Source organism: Phaenicophaeus curvirostris, chromosome 12 (assembly GCF_032191515.1).
Source record: "Phaenicophaeus curvirostris isolate KB17595 chromosome 12, BPBGC_Pcur_1.0, whole genome shotgun sequence".
NCBI lineage: Eukaryota > Metazoa > Chordata > Aves > Cuculiformes > Cuculidae > Phaenicophaeus > Phaenicophaeus curvirostris.
In genome coordinates, this window is record NC_091403.1 from 1,466,682 (window position 1) to 1,490,597 (window position 23,916).

The 23,916-nt window shown below is 38.6% G+C and overlaps 1 protein-coding gene across 2 annotated transcripts in view; it reads left to right on the forward strand.

The window, feature by feature from the left end:
• The window catches only part of ENTREP2 (endosomal transmembrane epsin interactor 2), a 75,890-nt gene that overhangs the window by 47,452 nt on the left and 4,522 nt on the right, over positions 1-23,916 (forward strand). The window contains exons 4-10 of one of the 2 annotated variants that reach the window (XM_069866465.1): positions 256-387; positions 9,318-9,425; positions 14,766-14,783; positions 17,297-17,457; positions 18,063-18,198; positions 22,331-22,406; positions 23,075-23,665. In XM_069866465.1, the coding sequence (XP_069722566.1) occupies positions 256-387; positions 9,318-9,425; positions 14,766-14,783; positions 17,297-17,457; positions 18,063-18,198; positions 22,331-22,406; positions 23,075-23,665 (1,222 nt within the window). The remainder of the gene's footprint in view (positions 1-255; positions 388-9,317; positions 9,426-14,765; positions 14,784-17,296; positions 17,458-18,062; positions 18,199-22,330; positions 22,407-23,074; positions 23,666-23,916) is intronic. The other variant, XM_069866466.1, reaches the window with a different exon arrangement.

Below are 23,916 nucleotides of genomic sequence, written 5' to 3' on the forward strand. Positions count from 1 at the left end.
AACAATTTTTTTTTTTTCAGAAAGAGGCATAAAAGGTAACTGTTGTATATGGTATTTTATCCTCTTTCTGTATTGTATGTGGTTTTATAGCTTGCATAAGCCAATGGAAAACATTCTGCTTCAGGGGATTCTGTGTAGAGATTTTCATTTTGCATTTAGTAGTCATTACTGTCACAATAACTGTAAATATAATTTTTAGGAAGTGTATTTCTGGTGATTTATACTTTCTCTGACTTTTTTTTTTCCCCTCCACAGATTAAATTTGACAGTGATGGTGTCTGTGTTTGCTGTGAAATGCAGCATCAAACATCAGGCTGCAGTAACCTGGGAGAAACGTTGAAACTGAACCCTCTGCAGGAGTGTAATATTGTGAGGCTGACCCTAAAGGTGCGTTATGAGGAGAATTAAGAGTTTATTTCAGCTTTAAGTAGTGCGCACTTAGCACGGCAGAAGCGTGTGGCGACAAGTAGATGATTTTCTCTGTGTTTGTATACTTCTTACATGCAAAAATACCAAAACAGTAATCTTCACTCAACAGAATTTGGTGCTTCTATGCATGAAAGTGGTTTTATGTTATACACGCAATATCTGTATTTGTATAGGTAACTGTTCTGTTAGTCATTTTGGTAACAGAAGCTCCATTTGGTTATAACTGATGCTGGAGGCTTAAGGAATAGGTGTCTTTTGTGTTGCTGTTCACGAAAGCTAGACTCAAAAGTGGTGGTTGGCCTTGTTTAATAATGTTAGGATATACTGCAAAGAAACACAAAGTATTAGAATGATGAAGCTGCTAACACAAAGCTCTAGCAGTATTTCAGGTAGAAGTTGCGTTGGGAGGAAATAGTAAGGGTTCTTTCAAGGTAATGCTGAAAATGTGTATAGATGGTTCTGTGATATTGTAAGAAGTTTAAATCCTGTAGCATTTTGTGTTACAACTGCACAGATAAAAAACTGAGAGCAAATATTAAAAAATATTGTATGAGTGAGTAATATCCCAGTGCTGTTGCCCATATTGTCGCTTCACTTCATTGTTACTGAACTGGTAATAGTCTTGGTGTCATGGTGTCTTGCTAAAAGAATTAACTAAAGAATTAGAGAAAAGAACTCTGGCCTGAGAGACAGATATTGACTCGTTTTAGGTTTGATTTAATGACCAATGATCAACAGAAGTAACTCTGCATCTGTGGCTCTTGGTTTCAAAGAATATATTTTAATGATTTTAATACAATATGATCGAGTAAAGTAGTGAAATCGTGTGATAAGGATCTTGGGGATTTAAATGAGAGCGCGAGACCTGAAAATGTTAAATTATTTTGATATTTGAAGCTATGTTTTAAAGTTCAGAACTTTAAAAATGTGCATGATAAATGCCCACATGTTCTTCAGCTTTGTTAATAAAAAGAAAAAAAAGGAAACTAACTACTCAGTAATAAGGATCAGATAGAAATCAAACCAATTTGATGTCACCTTTAAATTAAGTAAGAGCTCTGCTTCAGGGTTTAATGAGGTTGATAAAGGAGTCTAAAAACCTACTGGGTAGCAGGAGTTAAGTAGGTGGAAAAGAAGCATAACTTGACATTCCCAGTCAAAAAATAATAATTAACTACTACTTGGAATGCTAAATTCAGGACTTGGTTTTGTGATGCAGTTGCAGCAAAATGCATTATGAGAAGGTAATGCAGGAAAATAATTTCTCAGATAGACATTCTTCAAAGTGTGACGGATGCAAAACCATGAATGTATTGTACAGAAAGAGCTGACTTGCTGATCCTATAAAAATAAAGATTGAGGCAGCATATGGTTGTTCCCTGGAAATATTTCAGTAGAGTGAACTTTAATGAGAGAGAAAAGAACTGTTTATCTTTGAGGGCATTGTCAGCATATGAAGTGAGTAGAAGTGACATATGCTGGAAATCAGAATAAGGTTTCTAACCAGTACAGCGGTCTGAATAGAAGTACAAAATATAATTTCTTTTAAAATAGAATTCAGTCATTTATGAAGAGGAATTGTTGACGTATCTGCTTGCATTAGCAGAGGACTTATTTAAACATGGTTCTGTGAGTATAATCCGAGTGCAGCTTGAGTTGTGTATAGTCTGAGTTTTTCATTTAAGAGTACTTAGGGAAATAACTTTTTCAGAAAGTTTAAGTCTTTTTCAGTTTTAATTCTACATTTGATTTCTGTTTGGAGAGATCTGTATTCCTGGTTGTAAATTTTAAAAACAGTATCCTACTAGGCCCATAAGAAGAAAAGATCATTAGGTAAACAAGTGACAGTGATAAGACTCACCTTCTTTAATCGCAGTTAACAAATACAACGTGGTTTTAAGAGACCAGATGTTTGAGTACCAAAAGTGCAATTGAGCTCATTGTTTGGGGAGCCAGAGAGAGAGAAAGGGTAGAGTACCAGAGTGCACATTATACACCTTTGTGTATAACATTATGTAGGTTTTGTGCTCCTTCTCTTTATTTAGAATGGGATAAAAATCTCATGTTTCCACAGAGCCATCTGTGCTTTTTTTGGTGGTGGCAGCTATGGGAGCTGCATTGTGAACAGAACGATTGTGTACATATTACCTGTCTGCTCTTGTCCCAGCCAGTCAAACAGGACAAGGGAAAATTAACAGTGGCTACCGGTCTTGTATATGCTAAATTGTGCCAGGAACATGCTGTGCATGATACTGTTACAGTTATGTCGAAAAATCTGTAAATATTTTATTTTTTGTATTTGTCATCTCTGCTCTGAATCATCTCTTTGTACTTCTTTGTGAATCAGTGCCTAGTTCTTCCTTTCAACCCCTGGTCTACTACCCAAACATCTTAACGGGGACACAGTTACCACCACAAAAATCTGTGATCACACATATGTACATGTATAGGTACAAGTATTGGTTGCAAAAGCTGGCTGAAGGTGTGGTCTGTGAGATGACAGCTAATTCCTGTGGTTATTTGAATAGTGAAATTTCACCACAAAATTATATTTGACAGTAAAATGGACAAAACCAATCTGCCATTCCACTATTGTTAGAGGTAGGGACTCACCCCACTTCTAGGACAGAGAATTGATGGGTTTGGAGTGTTATTTATAACATATTATAGTTGTAGTCTTGTGTGCACATCTCCAGTAAAAACACCACGGTTGTGTGATGTGATAAACTGGCATTAAGGTCTGCAGGCACCCAAGTCTGATCCATCTGCCCTGTTTTACAATGTAGAGGTTTTCTACAGATGCGATGGACTTGGGGTACAGTTTCGCTAGCATCACCTTAACCTGCTTGTCCAAAGAGCTGCTGCCAGAAAGGTCAGTTCTGTATCTGTATTAGGTATTTAGAAGATGGAATTAGTTTGTAATGTATTATAACTGCTTGGTATTTGCATGTAAGAGGAGAATGTTATGTTGCTTTGGCATAGTAATGATGCAGGGTATTTTTAATTACTTTAACAGCTTGCACAGCACAGAATACCTGCAGTCAGCTATGCTAATTTATGACTTTGCTATTTAAATAATTCCTTCCTACCTAAAATAAAATGCTTCCGTAGAATAGTTTTGTGACTACACAGGCTATGGAAAAGCTGATTCCTCCCTCTATTTTCTGCATACATATTTTTGTTTAGAGCTGCTAAAATAAAAATGCAATATAAATAGTAAATAAATGTCTTTTTCAGGTTACTGATTTCATTCATTCTTTTGCAAGCTAAGCATCATTGTTAGAGATTTGTGTAACTCACAGTTCTTGCAGTCTTCTGTGTGAATCTCTCCTTTGAAACTAAATTTATTGTTACTGAGCTTCCTGATAAACAAGTCTTGCTTTTTCCATTCAGGAGAAATGCTTTCACTTGCAAAACAGAGGATGACTCCTGACATATTCTTTAGAGTTATGAGAATGGACTTTCCTCAGGTTCACTATATGACCAAATGTGAACTATTTCATTTTGCTGAATGACTTACCTAAATGACTACCTCATCTGCTTAAAACTCAATAAAGCTGAATTTAGTGTAGACACCTAAGTTGGTAAGAGAGATGCAAACTTGCATCCAAGCAGAGAAGACCATTTTGAGTTTATTTTTCTGAAGTAGCGGATGTGCGCTGCTTCTTTAAAAATACAGTAAATATTTCAGATCCATATAAAATAGTGTACTATATTGTAATTTCATATCTTAAATCTGTTTTATAAAGCATTAGCCATTTCTCCATTTACAGTCCAGTGTGTGTTTGAGACCCCTGCGGTTCAGAATTGATTTTTTGTAAGCAAGGAATCGAGTATTAGAGCAGCTGTTTTTTCTAGTGTTTTTCAGACATACCCAGTTAGAACAACTGAAGTTATAATTTGAGTTAAAAGGGTTGTTGTCCTTGAATTCATGAGTAAGAGAGGTATGCAGACACTAATTTCATGGGTGAAAAAGCTTTACCGCTCATTATCTTTTTTCGGGTTACAGTAGTGTAAGAAATAAACCACCGTAATCGAACTTGATCAAGGAGAAAAGAAATTATCTTTGCAGAGTTTCACAAGCGAAACGGGGTGTAGCCCTTGATCAGTGTGGATGTTTAGATCCGTGTGTTCGGGGCTGCTGATTGCAGAGTGTTCCTTTTACACTTCAGCAAGCTTATTTTACTTCTTTTATTGTATATTGACTAAGCACTAAAAGGTGCAAAGAACTTAAGAGCCTCAGAGACTATGAACCTGATTTCTACAGGAAAACAGCCTATTGAGCCAGAAAAAAACTCAAAGAAGAGAGTTGCCAGTTCAATATTGTTGCTCTGGTTAGAACTTTTAAGGACTGTTTGTGCCGTGTAACTCTGTGTGCTAGAGGAATTAGGGAGCTCCTGCGATAGTTTGGTAGAAGGAGGTAGATTAAGCAAGGTCATCAGTGTTTTTTCCCAAATAACAATTATCCTGAAGCATATAGTTATATTTGGCTTATGCTGAAGTCCTTTGGTGTGATCGTTATAACTTGGCTTTGTTTCAAGCCCTTACAAAAGGTGGTTTGTGGCAGGTGGTTGCATATCAAAAGGAAGTTGCAGAGAAACTTTCTGGTTTTTTACTTGGCACTTCGTGTTTAACGAATAAAGTATGTACGAACCAGGTGAAACGCTCTTGTTCCAGAGGTTAATGTAGGTTAACGTAAAGAGGTTTTTCATAGTTATGAGTTTGGAGATGCTGTATAGAAGCAAAGTTCTTTCACGTTATGGCCTGGCTGCATCTGCAGGCTGCTGCCAGTCATGTAGAACTTCCCTTCCAGACCAAAAATTACATTGAGTTTTTGCTGTTAACGTTGAGTGCATGTATTCTTACATGTATTACAGCTGGATTCCAGCTGTGGCTGACTAATATGGCTTTTCTACAGATGGTTCTGGAAGGCAGCTGATAGAGAAATTTGGGTATAACTGTTTTCTAAGATGAAGGAACTCTATGGATATGGCTCACCATTTGAGTGAAGTGATAGTATTCCAGTTCTGCTTTATATTTGTTGTGATAGAATGTACAAGTTACATTTTTGAAGGACAAAATTTAAGAAGGTTGAATTTAAGAAGGTTGAAGAAGGTTGCCAGCTCTCCCATCACTCACTGGGAACTCATTGTCATTTTTCATTTTAGATTCTCTCTCATTCGTGATTTTTTCTTTGCTTCTGTCAGGTAATTGCATGTGCTAACAGCTGTTCTAAATTGCTTTGTTAAATGATTGTTTCTACAGTTGAATTATCTAAGTGATAAATCAATCACCATTTTTTCCTTATTCCAGTTTAATACCATCCCACTGCCTTATCAGCCAGCAGTCTGAGGGAAAACAAAGAAAATGAGGTTTTAGGGCAAATTGCTTTTTCAGTATATTACTGCATGGGCTTTTTCATATGTTCTCACTGAACTATATCCTAAGTTTATTTTTTTAATACAAAATATGAAAAAAAAATTAATTAAACATTCAGATTTAAAGAAAAATACTCAGATTTTGTAATACAGCTCCTATTTTAATATTTTCTGTAGGCTTTCATGGTTTTGAACTCTCAGGGGTGTAAGAGTACGCTTATTTCAAGATTTTACAGGATCGTAGGCTATGATTATCATGGAGGAGAAAGCGTAAGATGTATGCGAGGGTTTCTGTGAGACGGCAAGCACTAGTAAAGGTGTGGTAAATTCCCAAGAAATATACAGAAAAGTTTTGGGTTTGTATACTTTTTGCTTTGTTTGTTTTGGAATGTACAAGGGTTTAAACTTTTGAATAAAAAGTATTGTTTTCAATGTGCTCATAATAGAACTTTGAGATGCAGTGACACAGAAACAGTATCGAGAGAGTATGAAAATAGCTTAACTCAGTAAATTTAATACAAATTTCCTACTCCTTTAGACCCCTGTAAATGTAGCTGCCTGTGGCCGGGTGCTGCTGAGAGTTAAGGTTGCTCCTGTTACGGTTACTGCTTTGTCACAGACATTTCCTAAAGGACATCTTAATTGTCCTTGTGTTCCAGCTGGAATCTGAGAGGCACCTACACTATCTTTCTGGTAAATGTTTGGCTGTGGAGGGTTTTAGATCTTGAAAGCCTGTTCCTGCCCACTGGCAGTCAGTAATTGAATGAATTAATGTCCTATGAATTACTAATTTGTTCTGTAGGGCACAGGGAGGGAATTCCCTGAAAGTGGTAAAAAGCCTGGGGAGGAGGGAGGGCAGAGGAGAGGGTTGGTTGGTGGGTTTGTGTTGGGTTGATTACTGTTTGAGTTAAAACAAACTTTATGGAAGGAAAAAAATAAAGAAATAGTGTTGCTTTAGAAATACCTAGTGATGGTGAGGATAGCACAGTCATTGCTTGGTTATCACCTTCCCTGTAAAAATTTAAACCGAACTTAAACTTAGCATCTTTTCCAAATCGCTTTAGCTTTGCTGTCTTTTGGCTGATGGTGTCTGTTCTTTATTGATCTTTGTGATATACATAAAAATTCTGCATCACTGCCTTTGACACGTTCTCATATCTTCACCTTCAAAAAGATTGTAGCGGGAACAATACTCTGTTGTGTGCTTAGCCTGGAAAGGAGAGTCTGTGGAAAGAGGGTCATTGTTCCTGTGCGCAGGAATCCTGCCCTACATAACGAATGTAATGCTGAACAGCAAACTGGGTTCAGCAAAGGAACCTTCTCAAACCACAACAAAGCAGTGGTCATCATTGTGAGGGCTCTGCCCCGGACAGGAGCGCGGCTCAGGGTGCTCGCAGAGTCAGCTTATTTTCTCTGTTATTTTACAGTAGTTTGCTGTAATCTTTATTCGTTGCTATTTTTTTGACACTGGAGAAATTTTCTAGCATTACTGGTAGAGACGGAAGAAATAACTAAAAATGAGAAGCATTGCTCGGTTTTACTCTGTGCATCGGAATGTGGGAAGACAGAATTGGGGGAATGATGTATATCCACTTAGTATTAAATGAGCTTGATTTATTACTTGTTTTCTATAAATGTAAGTGATGTAAGTGTAATTGCTGATAAAGTCTGGGGTTTAGCTCTTCTCCAGTAAAAATAGTTTTGTCTTTATGATGTTGCTTTTGGCCTTACCTAGCAGCAGGATGACGAGGGTCATAGTTCTGCAGGAAGGGATCTGAGGGTTATGGTGACAAAAGATAAATCAATGATGCACTGTTGCAAAAAAACCCCAATCATTACTGCAGCTGTTAAGTTTTGTGTTTGGACCATCTAAATATTTTGATTTAAAATGGCTGAAGTAAGCAATGAATTATGTTTCTTATTGCTAGGAGATACTCCTGCTTCTTCCCTAGATCTTGTCCCTGCCTTGGTGTTCTTCACCTAGGTTTACATGTGGAAAGCAGAACACACAGAATCTCGATCTCTTCTTGTGCCACTGTTAGCTAATTGCATCTCTAGGGATTTACCTGCCTATTTACCTCCATTTGAACAATCTAAGTGGGTCTATATGACTTTCTATTTGAATAAGGCTCCTGTATCACCTTCGGTGCATGGGTTAGATGTTGGTCCTTCCAGTATTTTGCTGTTGATGCTGATGGTTTGTTATGCCCCTGGCAGAGGGGCTGGTCAGGAAGACAGAAAACTGCTGACCAGATGAGCAAAAGCAAATGTAGCTCAGTGCAGGCTCTTAAATGACTAGAACTTGTTGACCCATTTAACGTCAGCCTGGTTCCCATGGCTCACTTTTCCATATTTGAATGAAAGGTCACTCGAGGAGCAGGCAATTACAGAGGCAGGAGTAAATCTGCATCTTTCTATCATTTTTTCAGTACTGTTGGAACAAAACAAAGCAAGCAGTGCATTGGGTTTATAGCATGGAGGTTATTTTATGCACTGGCAGTGACTGAAACACTTTTAAACTTGGATCCTACAGAACGTTCTTTACACAGTGAGTGTTTGTACTCACGGTTCATTGACAATTTTGGTTTTCATCTTTCTCAAATACTTCTGCTGGCTGTTGGGAATACTAACGGAGCCAAATAATTGTCACCAGTACAGCAGCCGTGCAATTGCCGTGGAAGGTTTGTAGTAGCTTTGAAGTGCCGCCAGCACGCTACGTCAGCGTTCCTTCTCACTGGCAGCTGGGAAAGTAAATAAAAATCCAGTGGCTGCAAGAGATGGGTGCTTTTTTAATTCTTTTTTTAATTATACCTTTCCCATAAAATGTTTCAGTTTCAATTCAGATGTTTCTTTTTTTCCTTAGGAAACAGAAATACTTGGGTTCTATTTTAAATGCTTAGTTTTTTTTCAAAAAAACCCACTGTGGCCAAATGCACTCATTTCATCAGCACAAGGTGCATGGCCAGAGGTCGTCACTGCTTTTCTCTCATATCTAAACGTGCTTCAGATGCATAGAGTACTTGGTACAGGATAAAATTCCCTGTTTTGTGCTACAGTTTCCGTTGAAGTTTTTAACACACAACCCTAAAGTGTAGATTTCAACTACTGAAACCAATCAAATTTCTCTGTGTGTGTGTATATATATTTTTTAATGAGAAATCTGTTTCATAGTATTTTTTTTTATTTTTGTGGTAGCTGTAGCTTGGAGTCCACTGTGAGAGCAGCAATTTGCCGTTTCTTTCAGGGAACTGGAAAACTTGAAATACCATTATTTCTGTGGAAATACCAGTGAGTTGTGAGAAGTGGGAAGGGAAGGTGTTTGATTCTGTAATCGTTTTGTTTGCATACTGGTTTCAAACAATATCACAAGCTGAATGGATTCTACACTGTTAATTGAGACCGTATCAACTGATAGCAGCTGGCAGTGTTTTTTATCAACTTGCTACAAATATTTCCTGTCCTTTGTGTTGCTGAATAAGAGATGATATTGTGATGCATGTCTTTTCACAGGACCTGTTGTTCAGTGTGTGCGCTCTCAATATCATCTCCACCATTGTCTGTGCTTTGGCAACAGCAATGTGTTGCATGCAGATGGTTTCTTCTGATCTCCTTCAAATGGTGAGTATGTTTCAGTTACAGCACAGGCTATCGTCCAACGTAGCAGATTGTCCTGGTCTGTGTACTCTTATTTGCACCTACTCTGTGCTTGTAAACTTAGGCCTATTTGTGTGTCTTTGTGTGGTGAGTGTATTTTTATCTGCACGCATCTATATAAATACAGCGTACAGATGGACGCACTGTGAATAACTGCTGTGCTTAAAATGTTTATGTATTGTATTAGAGAGTTATAATCAGTGTTTTACAATTGGGAGTATGTTACTTTGTTAACAAGGTTATTAAGGAGCTTTAGTTATGTGTGCACGTTAAATTTTCTGTCGTTACACGTTTATTGTCTTCAGTTTCCACACTCTGCAGAGCAGTTACTTAGCTTTGAGGTACTATTTTTCACTGCTTTTCTGATATGAGAACTATGAGTTCAGAACTGGAACCTTTCACAGCCCTGCACCAGTAACAGTGCTCCCGTAAGGAAAACATGTTCAGCTGCAGAGTAGCACGTGTGTTTAAAACGAGAAGCAAAAGGATCATTAGTCTTACACGTAGCTTAAAACAGCTGTATACCAGGATGCTGCCTGGCTTTGGTTGGACAAAGACAGCTTTCCTACTCCAAATGGGCTTTGGGATTCCCAAGGTTTCAATGTAATGTTGAAACAAAAAGAGAAATATGTAGGATGCTTTGTATTTTGCAGGCCAGGTGTGCTGTTTCTGACCCAGCTCTGTTACTGGCTCATCTGGAAAATTATCCTCTGTTTAATAAAAGAGGACAAGCATGCAAAACTAATACCAGTCATTTATAAATCTCCTGTGTTGTACAAGTTTTCATAGGTAGAATACTGGCCCACTAAGTTAACTGCAAACCATTTACACAACAGAAAAATCTTGTGTACCTTGCAGTGCAGGTGTGCAGTTGATTTTAAAAAGTATGAATAAATAAATAAACTCTAACTGCCATGGATATTGATTTGAGTTCAAGTGCATGAATTACAGAGATAAGGCTGTCCTTTCTAGACAGGTCTTCTAGTCACTGGGCTACAAACTTAATTAAAAAATGTCTTCAATCATTTACTTCATGTAGTAGTAGATACAATAAGTTAGGCACATATGCCTACATAATGCTTACATAATTGCATTTTTTCATCTAGCACTCATATTCTATTCATATTGTACGTGCTTATAGAAGCTTGTAAACAGTGCTTATTAAATAACTTTATTTTGAATGTCAAGCAGAATTGACAAAAATAATCATTTCTGCTGATGAGACATTGTATTAAAGGATTTTCATCATATTGTGGGTGTTGCTTCTTTTCATACGCCACCCACCAGCCCCCCCTGCCCATTGACTAAGGATCTTTTTCACCTTGCAGCGATGACAGGAGGGTGGAGTGTTCATCACACCTGGAAAGATCTGTCTGTCTGGTGTGAGTGATACAGTGATCCTAAAGTGTAATCAAATACATCCCAGGAATCTTAACCTACACTTAGTTTTGCAGTATTCAGCAGTATAAGAGAAGTAAAAATGTATAGACGACAACGAACCAAGAATGATATTAAAGTGCTTCTATTGGGCGTGTGCGGGAGGCAGTAATCTCAATGGGAAGTCAGGTACCTTAAATGCACATATTTTTTCTCTCTGCCACTTCATTTTAGACTTATTTCCTTAAATTCTTCCTTTACCACATGGCAGTGCTGGCATTGTCTTAGTTTCTTTTCGCTTCCTATGCTTTGTACTTCCAGCTCTCTGTGTTCCTGCTTAGTTGTCCGTTCCGCCACCCTTTCAGCTCCATTGACAAGAATTTTCTTCCCTCTCCCCAGAAGGGAGGGAATTATATCTCTCTTTCTGCTCAATCTGCCTTTTCTTGTTTACTCTTAAGTTTTTCCCTTTCTTTTTCCAGGTTGCTGAGCCAGATTCCTTCCAGGCCCAAGTGAGCGTAACTTCCCTGGGGATACACTGATTTAGGCCAGCTGAACTTGACCTAAGGATTTCTTCCATTATTTTTAGTCTGTTGTCCCCTGATCTGCAGGTCTCTTTTGCTCTACCGCACCCAGAAATCTTTCTTACTTCTTTTTTTCTTGCTTCTAAATGTTTGATTTGTGCCTTTTCCTTTTCACCAGGGTATGCATCTTCTCTTAGCAGGGTTTTACCGTGCTGGAAGTTTAAGACGACAGCAGCAAGAGATACCACCCCTCTCAGATGAAAAAGTTTTAATTATTATGCTGATTCTTTTACTCTGTTCTCATAGCATTCAAGAGCTACGTAGGCTCTCCTGTAGGAAGAGGAGGCATAAAAATACAGTTCCTAGCCAGCAAAACCATAATGCAACAGGGAGCATCCTCCTTGGATGTCGTTAGGTTATCAGTTTTGTGATTCGTGTGCCGTGTTGGTTTTCTTGTCTCAGAAATTAATTGGTTAGAAGGGTGAATTTTTACAAATTTCAAATGATTTCAGGTTTTCTTCTGGCATGAAGCTATTCTGTGCTTCAGGTTTCATTGCCTAGCAACATAGAGGTGGTTTATAATACAGCCTCAAGAAAATCTGCAACAATGCTTCATGAGTTATCTGCTTTCTTGCTTTTTTTTTGCATACAGTAAGTACCTGATTTGTACAAGCAAACTGACAGTATTTTATTCAAAACAGCTACCTTCTCATGTTCTTTATGTTTTCTTTTAGTAAAAATGCCCTGAAAAATATAAACACAAGCTGGCTAGTAGTAACAGCAGATTAATTTTTCCAGTGAATTTGAAGGGGATGTTTTTTTGGTTAAAAATAATCCCACCAGACATTTGGTTTCAAACAATAAGTAAAAAATACTGCAAAATGTTGCAAACTATTTTTTATTGTGTTATATTTTAGCTTTAGTTTTTGCTTCTTTACTGTTGTATGGGACACAAATACATTTTTCCTAGGTTGTTTCCTTCTTCCAGTTGACTCTGTCAGAAAGGACTGAAGATTTTTACCTTACGTTAAGTTTTCTCGCCCTGTTACATATGCACCGTTGCTCAACAAAAAACCAATAATCTAGTAATTGTCCTATAGCTACAGGAGTAAGTGATACCATAGTTAAAGACTGAAAGAATGTTTGTTATGCATTTCACTACTTTAAACAGATTAAGGCTGCGCTCCATTACAGGGCTTCCCAGAATTTTTCTTTCTTTGTACACACCTCTTCAGCAGATAAATGTGAATCCAATTAGATTGTATCAAGGTTCAAGGCTCTGTAATGTGAAGAAACATCTCTTAATAACCAAGCTGTCACTCCCATGATATTTCATTTGTTGCCTCAGGCAGTTCCATTTTGTATCGTGTCTGATGCGTGGCTACTGCAGAGACTCACCCTGTTTTCTTCAAAAGGTAGCTGCCTGAATTAAACAAAGAAATACAAGAAGTTCTGCCCGCTGTGGCCAAGCTAAAGCATGAAGTACAGCTATTCCAGTCCTCCTTCCACTCCAAATATGTTTATACAGTACTTATCCTAGAAGAACTGGCACTGATAGCATTCAGTGTATTCTGATTTTATCACCATCACTGTTAGTAGCTGTTCTTCACGTTATGTGATATCTAAAACAATCTGTTATTTTGTAAAGGAAATGAGATAATGATGACACATGCAAGCTGTAACATTTAATTACAGTTTTCATCAGCCATAATGATAATTCTGTGCATCATTAACTCAATAGGCTGTAGTTAATATTTCTACTCCAACGTATCAAAGCACCTCTGTATGAGGATAATACCTTGCTGGCATTGTTTAACCCCTTATCCCAAAGAAATAGTAATTAAAAATGCCTTCAGGCAGAAGCTTCGCATCAAGTGGGAATTGATCGGAAGGTCTTACATTATTTTTAATATTTAAACTAATTGTAACTGTGCAGCCCAGCTGACAATCCTTTTCGAAGTATGCGTTGTGGATGACGTACATCCGTAGAAGCATCCTAAATGTAAATATGGTTGGATTAATATTCCCCTTACCTACACCACAGATAAAAAGGTAACACAGAAACCTTTGGTGTAGGAAAGCTTTTGACGCTTTTAGAAAATGTACCATTTTCCATTTCACATTTTACTGGGAGAATAAGAATATTCAATATTCAAGACTATTTAAAGTATGGCCAGTACTTCAAGAATGATGTAGTGTCACAGACCAGTTCCTCTGAGGCTGCAGAGCTAATGGCTTGTGGTGGTTATAGGAACAGCAACTGGAAACAACGGAGCAGAGAGAACTGAATCTGGTTTCCTTATCAAAAAAATATCTACTGTGTTGCAGTTTCCCTTTAAGATCAGGGACGAATTGGAAGAGTCAGCCATGATCCTTCTGTGCTAGCAGACAATTAGTTATCTACATTTCCCTCCAGGAGATACTAATTGCAGTGTTTCAGAACAGGAAAACAGCATCCTGTCCTGGAGGAGGACAGTTAATTGAAGACAGAATTATAGACCTAAGTATATTGCAAAGAGCTTTCACTACAGATAAAATGCCAATATTTAATTATATGCAATTAGAAATTTTTATTTCCCATTTCCAGGAGTTATCAGATGTTCATATATGACGTACGGGGACTGAAATGAGGATAGCATACCCTGGAGTCTCCAAAGGACTCATTTCCAAGTTGCACAGTAGATTTATTAAATGTGATACGGGAGGCAGAGGTAATTACATGCAGATACAGGAAATATTTTAGATAAGGAGATTCCCTTAGAGCACTAGTCACGCACTGACATGGCAATTACTGGGCTAGATATGTCATAGTTGCTATGCAGTGGATCCCGGTGCTGCTGTTTACATGGAGTCAGTACTGCTGATCTACTGCAGAGCGTGTAGAACAGAGCGTGTCTTTGATGGGAAATACTGATGAAGAGTTCTTAGTCTCAAAGATCTTGGGTAGAAGGACTTACCACCTTGTATCACACTGGGTAACTGTTAGAGAATTATACTTACAGTCCTTACCTGCTGTTCCTCAGTTCCTTAATCAGGAGTCCTCCTTCAGCTTTTACTTCCATGTTCTTCACCTAGTCTGGCTTTGTCAGCTGTTCCTGTTTTCTTACCGATGGGCTTTGTATTAAGTCTTTGCTGAGCCCCTGCCAACCTTCATCATTTGAGACTGACCCTTAAAGATTTTTTTAAATGCATTTTACCGTAGGAAGAATACATTTTTGCAGGCTCATAGAGATTAGTAGATAGAGAAGTATGGAATAAGATACGATTTAGCTCCCACTTAGTAGCTTTCTGATTGTTTTCTCAAGGATGTCTGTTCTTTGTGATAATCCCTTATATTTGCTATTGTTTCACTTCCTGCTAGTCTCCCTCTTACAGCCTTTTTCACTTTAATTTCTGTGCCTTCCAGCAGGATGATATCACACAGGTAAACTGTTGTTTATAAACATATACCCCCAAATGTGCATCTTTTGTGTCTGTTTTACCACTCATCTTCAGTGTCGGTCACACAGTTTGTTGCCATGATTTGTATTCACAGTAAAGGTTCTTGAAAAAGATGTAAAAGATTCTACTGTTAAACTGAACTGCATCTAAACATTAGGTGTTTTCCTTCTGCACCACAGCCTCTTCTATCGTGTGTAAAACCTTCCCCTTCTCTCACCATCCCACCAAATGTGTGCTGGTCCACTCGCTGTAGGGTTCCTGTGTCTTTAATTACCTTGTTCCGAGGAGCGTTATGAGTTTTGCTCCATGTGTACAGCTGAATGAGACAAGCTCCAGGGACCCCGAGCACTGAGGGATGGAGCTGTGTGTTCTCTGGAGCAAACCAAAGCTTGGCTTCCATGGCAGTGGATGGAAACAGTCTGGGAGAAGGTATAGAAAGTTGTAAAAGAAAGTTATTCAGCTTCCAGGCTGTAAAAATATTTCAAATTATCAACTCTGCCAGGAAAAAATGAGTGTAGTCATGAATTTGGTGGAATCAGGTAGGATACAAAATGTGAGCCAGAGTATAAAGATATTTGTCTTCATTGTGATTAATTTTTGTACAATTTTTGGGGTCCCTTATGTTGAATTTTGTCTTGCTGCCTATTCTTCCCTAAAAGATTATTCAGTTCAACAGTTAGTGTAATGTTGCAGTTTGGGAGGTGGCGGTTGAAAGATCAGGCGAATTTGGACTGAATGACTGCAAAATAGTAGTTTTATTGTGCAAGACAAGCCTGTAGGAATGTTTGATAGTACTCAGGGTAACAGCATCGCATCTCGCATGAGAGAGAGTGCTTAACAGCATCAGACATTTGTGTAATGAAGAGTAAATCAAGTAGAAGTCGTGACTTTTATTCCTGTGCCATCCGTAGACTGCAGCAGCTGAAAGTCATTGATTGGCTGCAGGATTTAGTGATGTAACAGAGGAGGTTCTTACTTGTGAAAATATCTCTAGAGAGCCAATTAGTAAGCAGCTAATTGTTCATTTTCGCAAACAACCAAAATTGGTCTTCCTGACCCTCTTGTGTTGCATTATTACAGCTTTGACCTTTGTAACAACATACACAGAGTGTGTTTAGTAGAATTCAGATGTAACTGTACCTTTTAAATACTAAAGACCAACATAATTTCTATGGTAATGTAAATTCAGCATAACTGGACTGTGTTAAATTGGAAAAAGTGAAAAATATAACACTGTGACATTAAAAATTACGGTAATTTACTTTCTATTTGCTGGATTTCCTAAGCATAAGTGTTTTCCCTTTTATTTCACTGCATTTTAAGTCTTTATCGTGGATTTAAATGAATAATGATATAATGAGACAGCAGTACAAAGGCATATATTCTCTTCTTCCAGTATAAAGAACAAATGTGCCTTTAGGAAAGTTTCTTAGCTCACTTGTTTTAAAAGGCAAGAACCCAAAGACCAAGTCACCTACCGATGCAAGAAAAGTGATATGACTGCAGAAGCTTGCCTGGAGAAGAAAGAATTCTTTTGTGATTTTGGATTGTCTTTTGATCCCCTTTTATCTACTAGCACTGCGTACAGCCAGGTCAAGGCGGCTGGTTTTAAGTGATCTGCAGGATGGTCTGTATTTGATCCTGAAGTAGTTTCAGCCGCTGCTTGAAGACTTGTTAAGTTACAGTGTTTCTGATAGAGAAGGAATCGGAATTACTCCTTGATATTGCTGCTTTGCTAGAAGCTGATCAGGTTCCTGTCAAAATATTGACTGTATTTCTCAGTATTATTGCGTTTTATTGTTCATTGCAGTTATTTTCTTTTTCATTTTAAAATGTTTATATGGAATTAATGTTTTTCTTACTTTCATGCCAGTCTTTAAAACCTTTATATCACATTTAAGTGTGCATTGTCTGTATCACCAAACCAGAAATGACTATTAAGAATATTCTATTTTGCAAGAATAGCTGTAAATGGCCCCCTTTTTTTTTTGAAGAGTAAAATAGATGGGATATTTGTATTCAAAATTTAATGAATACGTAGTAGCTTGTTTCTTTTTGCAGAGGGGAGGAGGGTGAGGTTGGTGATTTTCTCTGTTAGCACAAGGCATTTCAAATTGGAAACAAAACCATGCAAATAGTAACTTTGATAGTAGCTATTGTTCATCAGTTATTAAAATACAGCTGATTATGCAGTACTATGATAAAATGGAATTATAATTAAATGTCTGTGCTCTGCATCCTAAGAGTGCCTGGCTTCGAGGCACACGCCTTCTTGTGTCTTCAGTAAAACCTTGTGGTAGGTTTTGGGGATTTGACTCGCACCCCTCACTGATCTCGAGTATTCTTATGCTTCCAGAAGTGTCTCTTTCATTTTGATATTGATATTAATAGAACTGGATCTTGGTCAGGGTTGCCAATACTGACCTTTTATTATAGTTTTTATTATTGCTGATGATGTTTCTACTGTCTGAGAGAACTTGATCTGTTCATTTTCAGTTCCTGCCACAGAGGCCACATTCTACCAATCCCGACTGCATGACTCCCCATGGAACTATCCTGCATCAAACCTTGGACTTCGATGAGTTCATACCACCAATACCTCCTCCACCCTACTACCCACCAGAATATACTTGCACGCCGGTGATCGAGGCACAGAGGTGATTATTCTTACCTGTCATTAGTCATCACATAGTTCTGAGCTACAGACTGTGGAGCTTTTTCAAAGAATATGAAGCCAGGTAACATCGTTCAGTTACAGTAGGTGATTCTTTCCCAGAGAGATTGTGTGTATTTTATACAAACTTGTTAGGACGCACTTGGAAATATTCGGATTAAAGTGCTGATTAATAGACAAGTGATTGAACTTAGCTAATACAAGGATAACAATATCTGAACTTAAAGCAGATATCAGCTTATGGGTGATCCTTTCACAGTTGTTAACATTATACACTTGAAGTTGAACAGGAGATTTCATTTTCTAAGGAAATGATTGTAGTTAATGTGTATTAATATGGAGTGGTGAAAGACATTAATAACTGCAAAACGGGCTGACATCCAAAATGAAATACAATTTTTAAAGCTACCCTGTGAGTGAGGGCTTCATTTTGGTTGTCTTATAAATTCATTCAATATAATTCTTTGCGGTAAATTGGCTTTGAATTCAGAGAAGGCTCTGCATTACTGTGGTGTAGGTAATAGTTTGCCGAATCAATCCAGTGTGATTTCTGAATTACTAAGTTTCCTTCTTTGTGTCTTTAAACAGAAGTCTCCATCTGGACTTTCCTCATTCCCCATTCAGTGCTTTATATGAAGTAACCATTAACAGCCCCGGGATGCTGTATCCAGCTGAGCTGCCCCCTCCTTACGAGGCAGTGATTGGAGAGACGCCTGCCAGTCAGGTAAGGAAAGCCAAAGGGAATACCTTACATAGTCTTCATGTTTTCATTATCTCAAACAATTTTAGATAAATTTGTTATGGAAAGCTGCCCAGTGGAAAAGGACCTGGGGGTGCTGGGCGACAGCCAGCTGAACGTGAGGCAGCAGTGTGCTCAGGGGGCCAAAAAGGCCAACAGCATCCTGGCTCCTATCAGAAACGCCATGGCCAGGGGAGGAGGGAGGGGATTGTGTCCTGTACTCAGCGCTGGAGGCCGCACCTCGAATCCTGGGTTCAGTTTTGGGCCCCTTAGTACCAAAAGGACATTGAGGGACTGGAGCGAGTCCAGAGAAGGGGAACAGAGCTGGGGAGGAGTCTGGAGTACGGAGGTTTTGAGGAGCGGCTGAGGGAACTGGGATTCTTTAGCCTGGAGAAGAGGAGGCTGAGGAGAGACCTCATTGTTTTCTCCGCCTCCCTGAGAGGAGGTTTTGATGAGGTTGGAGCTCATTTCTTTTCCCAAGTAACAAGTGATAAGGGCAAGAGGAAACGGCCTCAAGTTGCACCACGGGAAGTTTAGATTGGATATTAGGAAAAAATTCTTTACTGAAAGAGTGATAAAGCATTGGAAGTGGCTGCCCATGAGAGCAGTGGAGTCTCCATCCCTGGAGGGGTTCAGAAAACACGTAGACGTGGCACTTTGGGACATGGTTTAGCAGGCATGGTGGTGTTGGGCTGACGGCTGGATTTGATGATCTTAAAGGTCATTCCAACAGTAATGAATCTATGAAATTTAATGATCTAGAATAATGTAGGAGTTAATTTGGGGAACAAACGTGATGAAATAATAACATTCTTTAAACACATTTTTCAGATCATTCTCTTTAAAAGCGTTTAGCTTACAAATTTTACTTAATGTCTATTTTCCTTATGTTCTGTGCATATTTGAATAAATGTTTGTGAAAGTAGTAATATTTCAGTTGATATAATATGTTTAAAAGAATTATATGATACTGGACTGTCAGTAACAAAGCCCCAGAAGAATGGATTGGCATCACCAGAGCACAGTGTTTTCCTTTACTTGAGATTACACTTCTTAATTTCTATAGGTAATAAGGAATCCTGGTTACGAAGCAGGTTTGTTTTCTTAAAAACCCTTACAGTTGTAAAGTATTTTGCTTGTATGAGCCAAATAACAAGAGGTGCTGAGTATCAGAAGCGAAGTACATTGGTGGTGATAACTAAAGCCTGTACAGTGACTGTATAGCCGTGTACTCTTCTGGACAACAAAAGTCTTCATGTGGGTTTTTCTGTACTCAGTGTCCCAGTCAAGCTGTAAATGGAGGAATGCGGCCAAAGTCTGAGAAAATTTTAGGTCTACAAGTGGAACAAAGTGGAGTCCTAAACTCTCACAAAATTCAGTGCTTCCATGTAATATGCGCCAGGCTTCAGTATGAACTGAAATAAGTAGATTTATAAATCCCTCAGAGGCAGACTTTGCAGTAGGAATAATAGCAGAATTTTAGCTGCAGAAATGTGTCTGGGAACCATTATGTAATAACGTCATAATTTTAAAACCTCTTACTGTACATCAAGCAGTTAGGTTTGTTTTTAAATGGATTGAGGTCCTTAGAATTGTCTTAAATTGTATCAAATTAGACTAAATATTTCATGCATTTTACAGATAACAAATGTCAGTGATAGTTTAAGTGGTGATAACAAATGTCAGTGATAGTTTAAGTGGTTGCATCTAAGTAAAAATCGTTGTTGTCATCTCTGCTAATTAGGAATTCACATTTTATGACTACGAAAAATCATGGGTTTCACATGCTTTTCTATGCTAAGTATTGACTAGGATAAAAAGACAAGAACGAACAGATCAGGGCTCTGGGTGAATTATACCAGTGACTGTTTTATAAGGTTTACTAACCTGTAGGCTGTGCAGGCTTGTTAAAGCGTGTTTTTTTCATTCCCTTTCCCATTGATAGTTTAGTGACCATCTTTACGAGCTTTATGGCTCAGGATGTGTGAACCAGAAAGGTTTTGTTACCCTCGGCTGTGCAGCAACCTGTATGAAATCATGTGCCATCCCTGTGTGAACCAAAACCCTGACCTGACTAAAAATTGTCAGTGTTACCTCCTACAATTAAAACCACGGTTCTCCTTCCCGACAGGCAAGAAGGTTAATCAGTTCCACATGCATATAAAATACATTCAGAATTATTTTGGTGAATGGAGAAAGAACAAAGGAAGGAAAAGGAAAAATTAACGCCTTGATCAGATGAGTTTAAATGCCTTGTTTTGCAAAATACTGAAAAAGCAGAAGAACCCCAAATTCAAATTATATCTCTGATTTCTTCCACATGCCCCAAATCTTGAAATATCTCTTTTTCCTACTGTTAAGGATGCTAGTTATCAATGAGACCCTTAAGAGAAAAACATGATGAAAGGTGGTGAGTGCTTTTTTGGGGATGGGGACACAGCATATAAAGGAGAATATCCACTGTCTTCCATTTGGCCTCACAAACCAATTCTGTATGTTTTTGTAATAGGCAACGAAGGTATGTAACTACACCGTATGTATTTCTCCTGCTTGTAAAATAGTTGAGGGGTTTATGAGAGGTGTAATATTTCAATTTCAAGAATTGCTAAGCCAGCTTTTATCACAAGCCTTAAGTTTGCTTTATATGCTGTGTAATAATGTTGTTATTATTTTAAATTTAATGGATCAAAGCCACAGATGGTTGGTTGTTTTTTTTCTCCATTAGTACAGGTTTGCCAGAAACCTCAGCCTTGCCCGTAACTCATTTTATAGGTCGTTTTACAGGCACTACACAATGTCACTGCAGCTGCCGGGTGACTGGGGCAGTGTGGGTGGTCAATAAGTGTTTCAGCGCAGATATTTTCCTGTCAGTGATTAAGAATTTATGAAACCACCTAGATTTAAAAAGAACTTATAAAAACTAAATTTATATCAGCAAAGTTCCCTGATCGCTTGGTCATTGCACGCTTATGGATAGATATAAAAAAATATTAACAAGCATAGTCAGTTATGTGTGTCTGTGTGTGTTAATCTACGCTGGCACGTGCACTGGAAGCTTTTTCCTTAGTAGTTTCAGAGTAGTAGAGTCACATTCAGATACAAATTAAGCTTTTGCTAAAAAGGTTTTCAAAGAGGTGACTGATGGTTGATTCTAGACTCAACCGTGATCGGCTTTTCCTGGTTAGTTGTGGCCTTACGGGCATGATGCTTTCTGGTAAAGATGGTATCAATCTCATTCCCTTCGACATTTCTTTTTAAATTTTCTTAAATTTTAGATTTTTTTCTCATTTGTTGTTACCAGCTATTTAGTGGAACCGTTTTTTTATAATGTTCCCAAAGAACTGCTAAAAATCTAATGCTGTTGGCAACAAGGTCCCACCCACAGCCTGTTAAAATTAGTCAAAAGATTTCCTAAATTTCAGGTGTTTATGGACCATGTCTCTCCAGCAGGACTGATTCTGTATTTTGTTCACATGATTCTCAAAAATGAAGGGAAGTTACCCACTTAGATCCATCCTTTCAGAAAAAAGGTGAGTCCTAGCGTTATCTCCCTGCAGCGATCTCTGGTGTAGGCTGGGGAGCTCCCTGCATCAGCCACCTTGGTGGCTTAAAAAGACATGAGGCCTTAACATCTCAGCAAATAACCAAAGGAAAATACTGCTCTCGTGCTTGCTTTTCTTGTCTCTGTTGTTTTCTGTTCTGTAGTAAGGTGATACAATGTGGTGGGGAAAAAAGCATAATATGGAAAAACTCAGACTGTAGAAAAAGAGTTTGCTTGGAATAAAACCATTAGTTTTAAGCATTGCAAACATTAAGTTTTGGCATGTGGGCCTACAACCCCAGCTGCTTTTGAATTCAAGCTGAATTTCGCTTGTAAATTTGGGAAAAATGGAAAAAAATTGCTTTAAGCATATTCCTTTGCCCTGCAATTGTTCTTTGCCCAAAGACATTGTAAAATACCGTATCTTTAAATACTTTTCAGTCTGAATAGCAGCTTATATGACAGTTATTTCACCTTGTCAGGTGTGTTCTTAAGATCATCAGTCCTATACTTTGTTTTGGTAAATGGCAGATTAATTTAATAAATGTGCTGTTTCGTTAAACAATTTTCATTTAGGTCACTGATGCTGATCAGCAAATATCCGAATCAAGCTTGGGGGAGAGGAACGTGACCCTGGACATCAGCACACAAGGTGATTGTAGAATTGTGTTTACCTGCTTGAGAAAGATGTTGTAGCACATAATTGTAGATGTGGCAGAAAAAGTGATAACAATGTCAGGATTTTAATACAAAGGGCTTCAAAGGTGATGTGACCTTGCATTCAGGTTCTGTCTGAGCGTGTGTCACACACCGTGTGCCAGGGACGTTGTGTGATGGTTAATTCCCATCTGCAAAGAATTTGGATAGAATTTGGGGAAGTGATGATTGATTAGAAAGCATTAGCTGCAAAGCTAATATTGACAGTAGTGATAGGTTTAAAAGCAATCAGAGCTGTGCTTTTTTACCATTACTGTAAAGTTTAACCTCTCTTACCACAGGTGATCTCTGTTTACCAGAAAACCAGCAGTGAAAAGTGTTCTTGTCCCAATGGAGTTACAGATACTGCTTTGTTATCAGAGCTCAAACACACTTATTAGTTGAAGAGAATACTCAAGGGCAGCGCAGATTATCTCTGCTGCGGGACACTAGAAACAAGTGAATTAGTTCAGTCTTTTTATGCTTTGGCATTTTGTCATCTGAAAGCTTTTGAGTAATTATTGATGCACTTGCCAATTACTAAATTTAAATCAGGATATTGCAAACGGGGCCAGGGTGGGAAGCAAGAAATCTTTACTTTTTTCTGCATCTCTTGTTTCGCAGTTTCTGTTGAGAGCTCCTCTCTGATGGTCTCTGAGGCTGTTGACATCCCAGACCAGAGCTACTCCTCTGAAGATCTTTGTTCACTAGGAGTTCAAGGATCTCTCCATTCTGCAGATCTTTCTCCCTACTGTACAACCCCTAAAGGGGCCACGGACCAGAGCTGCAGCGCTCTGGATTGCAGCACCCGCTGCAGGTTCCACAGAACTCGCTCAGAGGGTTTTCCTGATGAGGATGACGGTTCTCGCAGCCGAGCCTCTGCAGACCGGACTCAAGGACAGGAAAAGAACTGTGCCCACGGCAGGTCCTCGGACCGTTCCTCAGAGAATTCCAGCCCCTCAGAAAGAGAACTGCTGGGTTCTACTCCAGAGAGCAGTGCCACGCCACCTCTGAAGCAAAAGAAAATCTGCTGTGCAGACTTCAGCCAGTCTCCTGTCCCTTCCCAGACCTCTCCTTGTTTTGGGCCTGCAAATACTTCATCGTGCGCGAGTGGCCACGAGGCTGTCCAGCAGCAGCATCCCGTTGCCAAATACCGGATTTCAAACATTGTCCGATCAACTAGTGACCCTGTGTCGTGTTCATCCTGTACAGAAGGTAGGTGTCACACCGCAGGGCTGATGGAACATGGAACAAACGAGTGGTATGTGATTTATGCAGCAATGGGTGCTGCTGGAAATGATATGGCAAGATCCAGTGAGGTTTGACTCCTACGTACGTGGTAAGCGAGTGGTTTGCATGTTTTTCTCTTCTCCCTGTAAAGTTTATCATAGCAAAAGAGAACAAAATCAACTTCTACGTTGATGTTTGTAACAGTAAACTTAATTTATAATCAAATATGATAGACC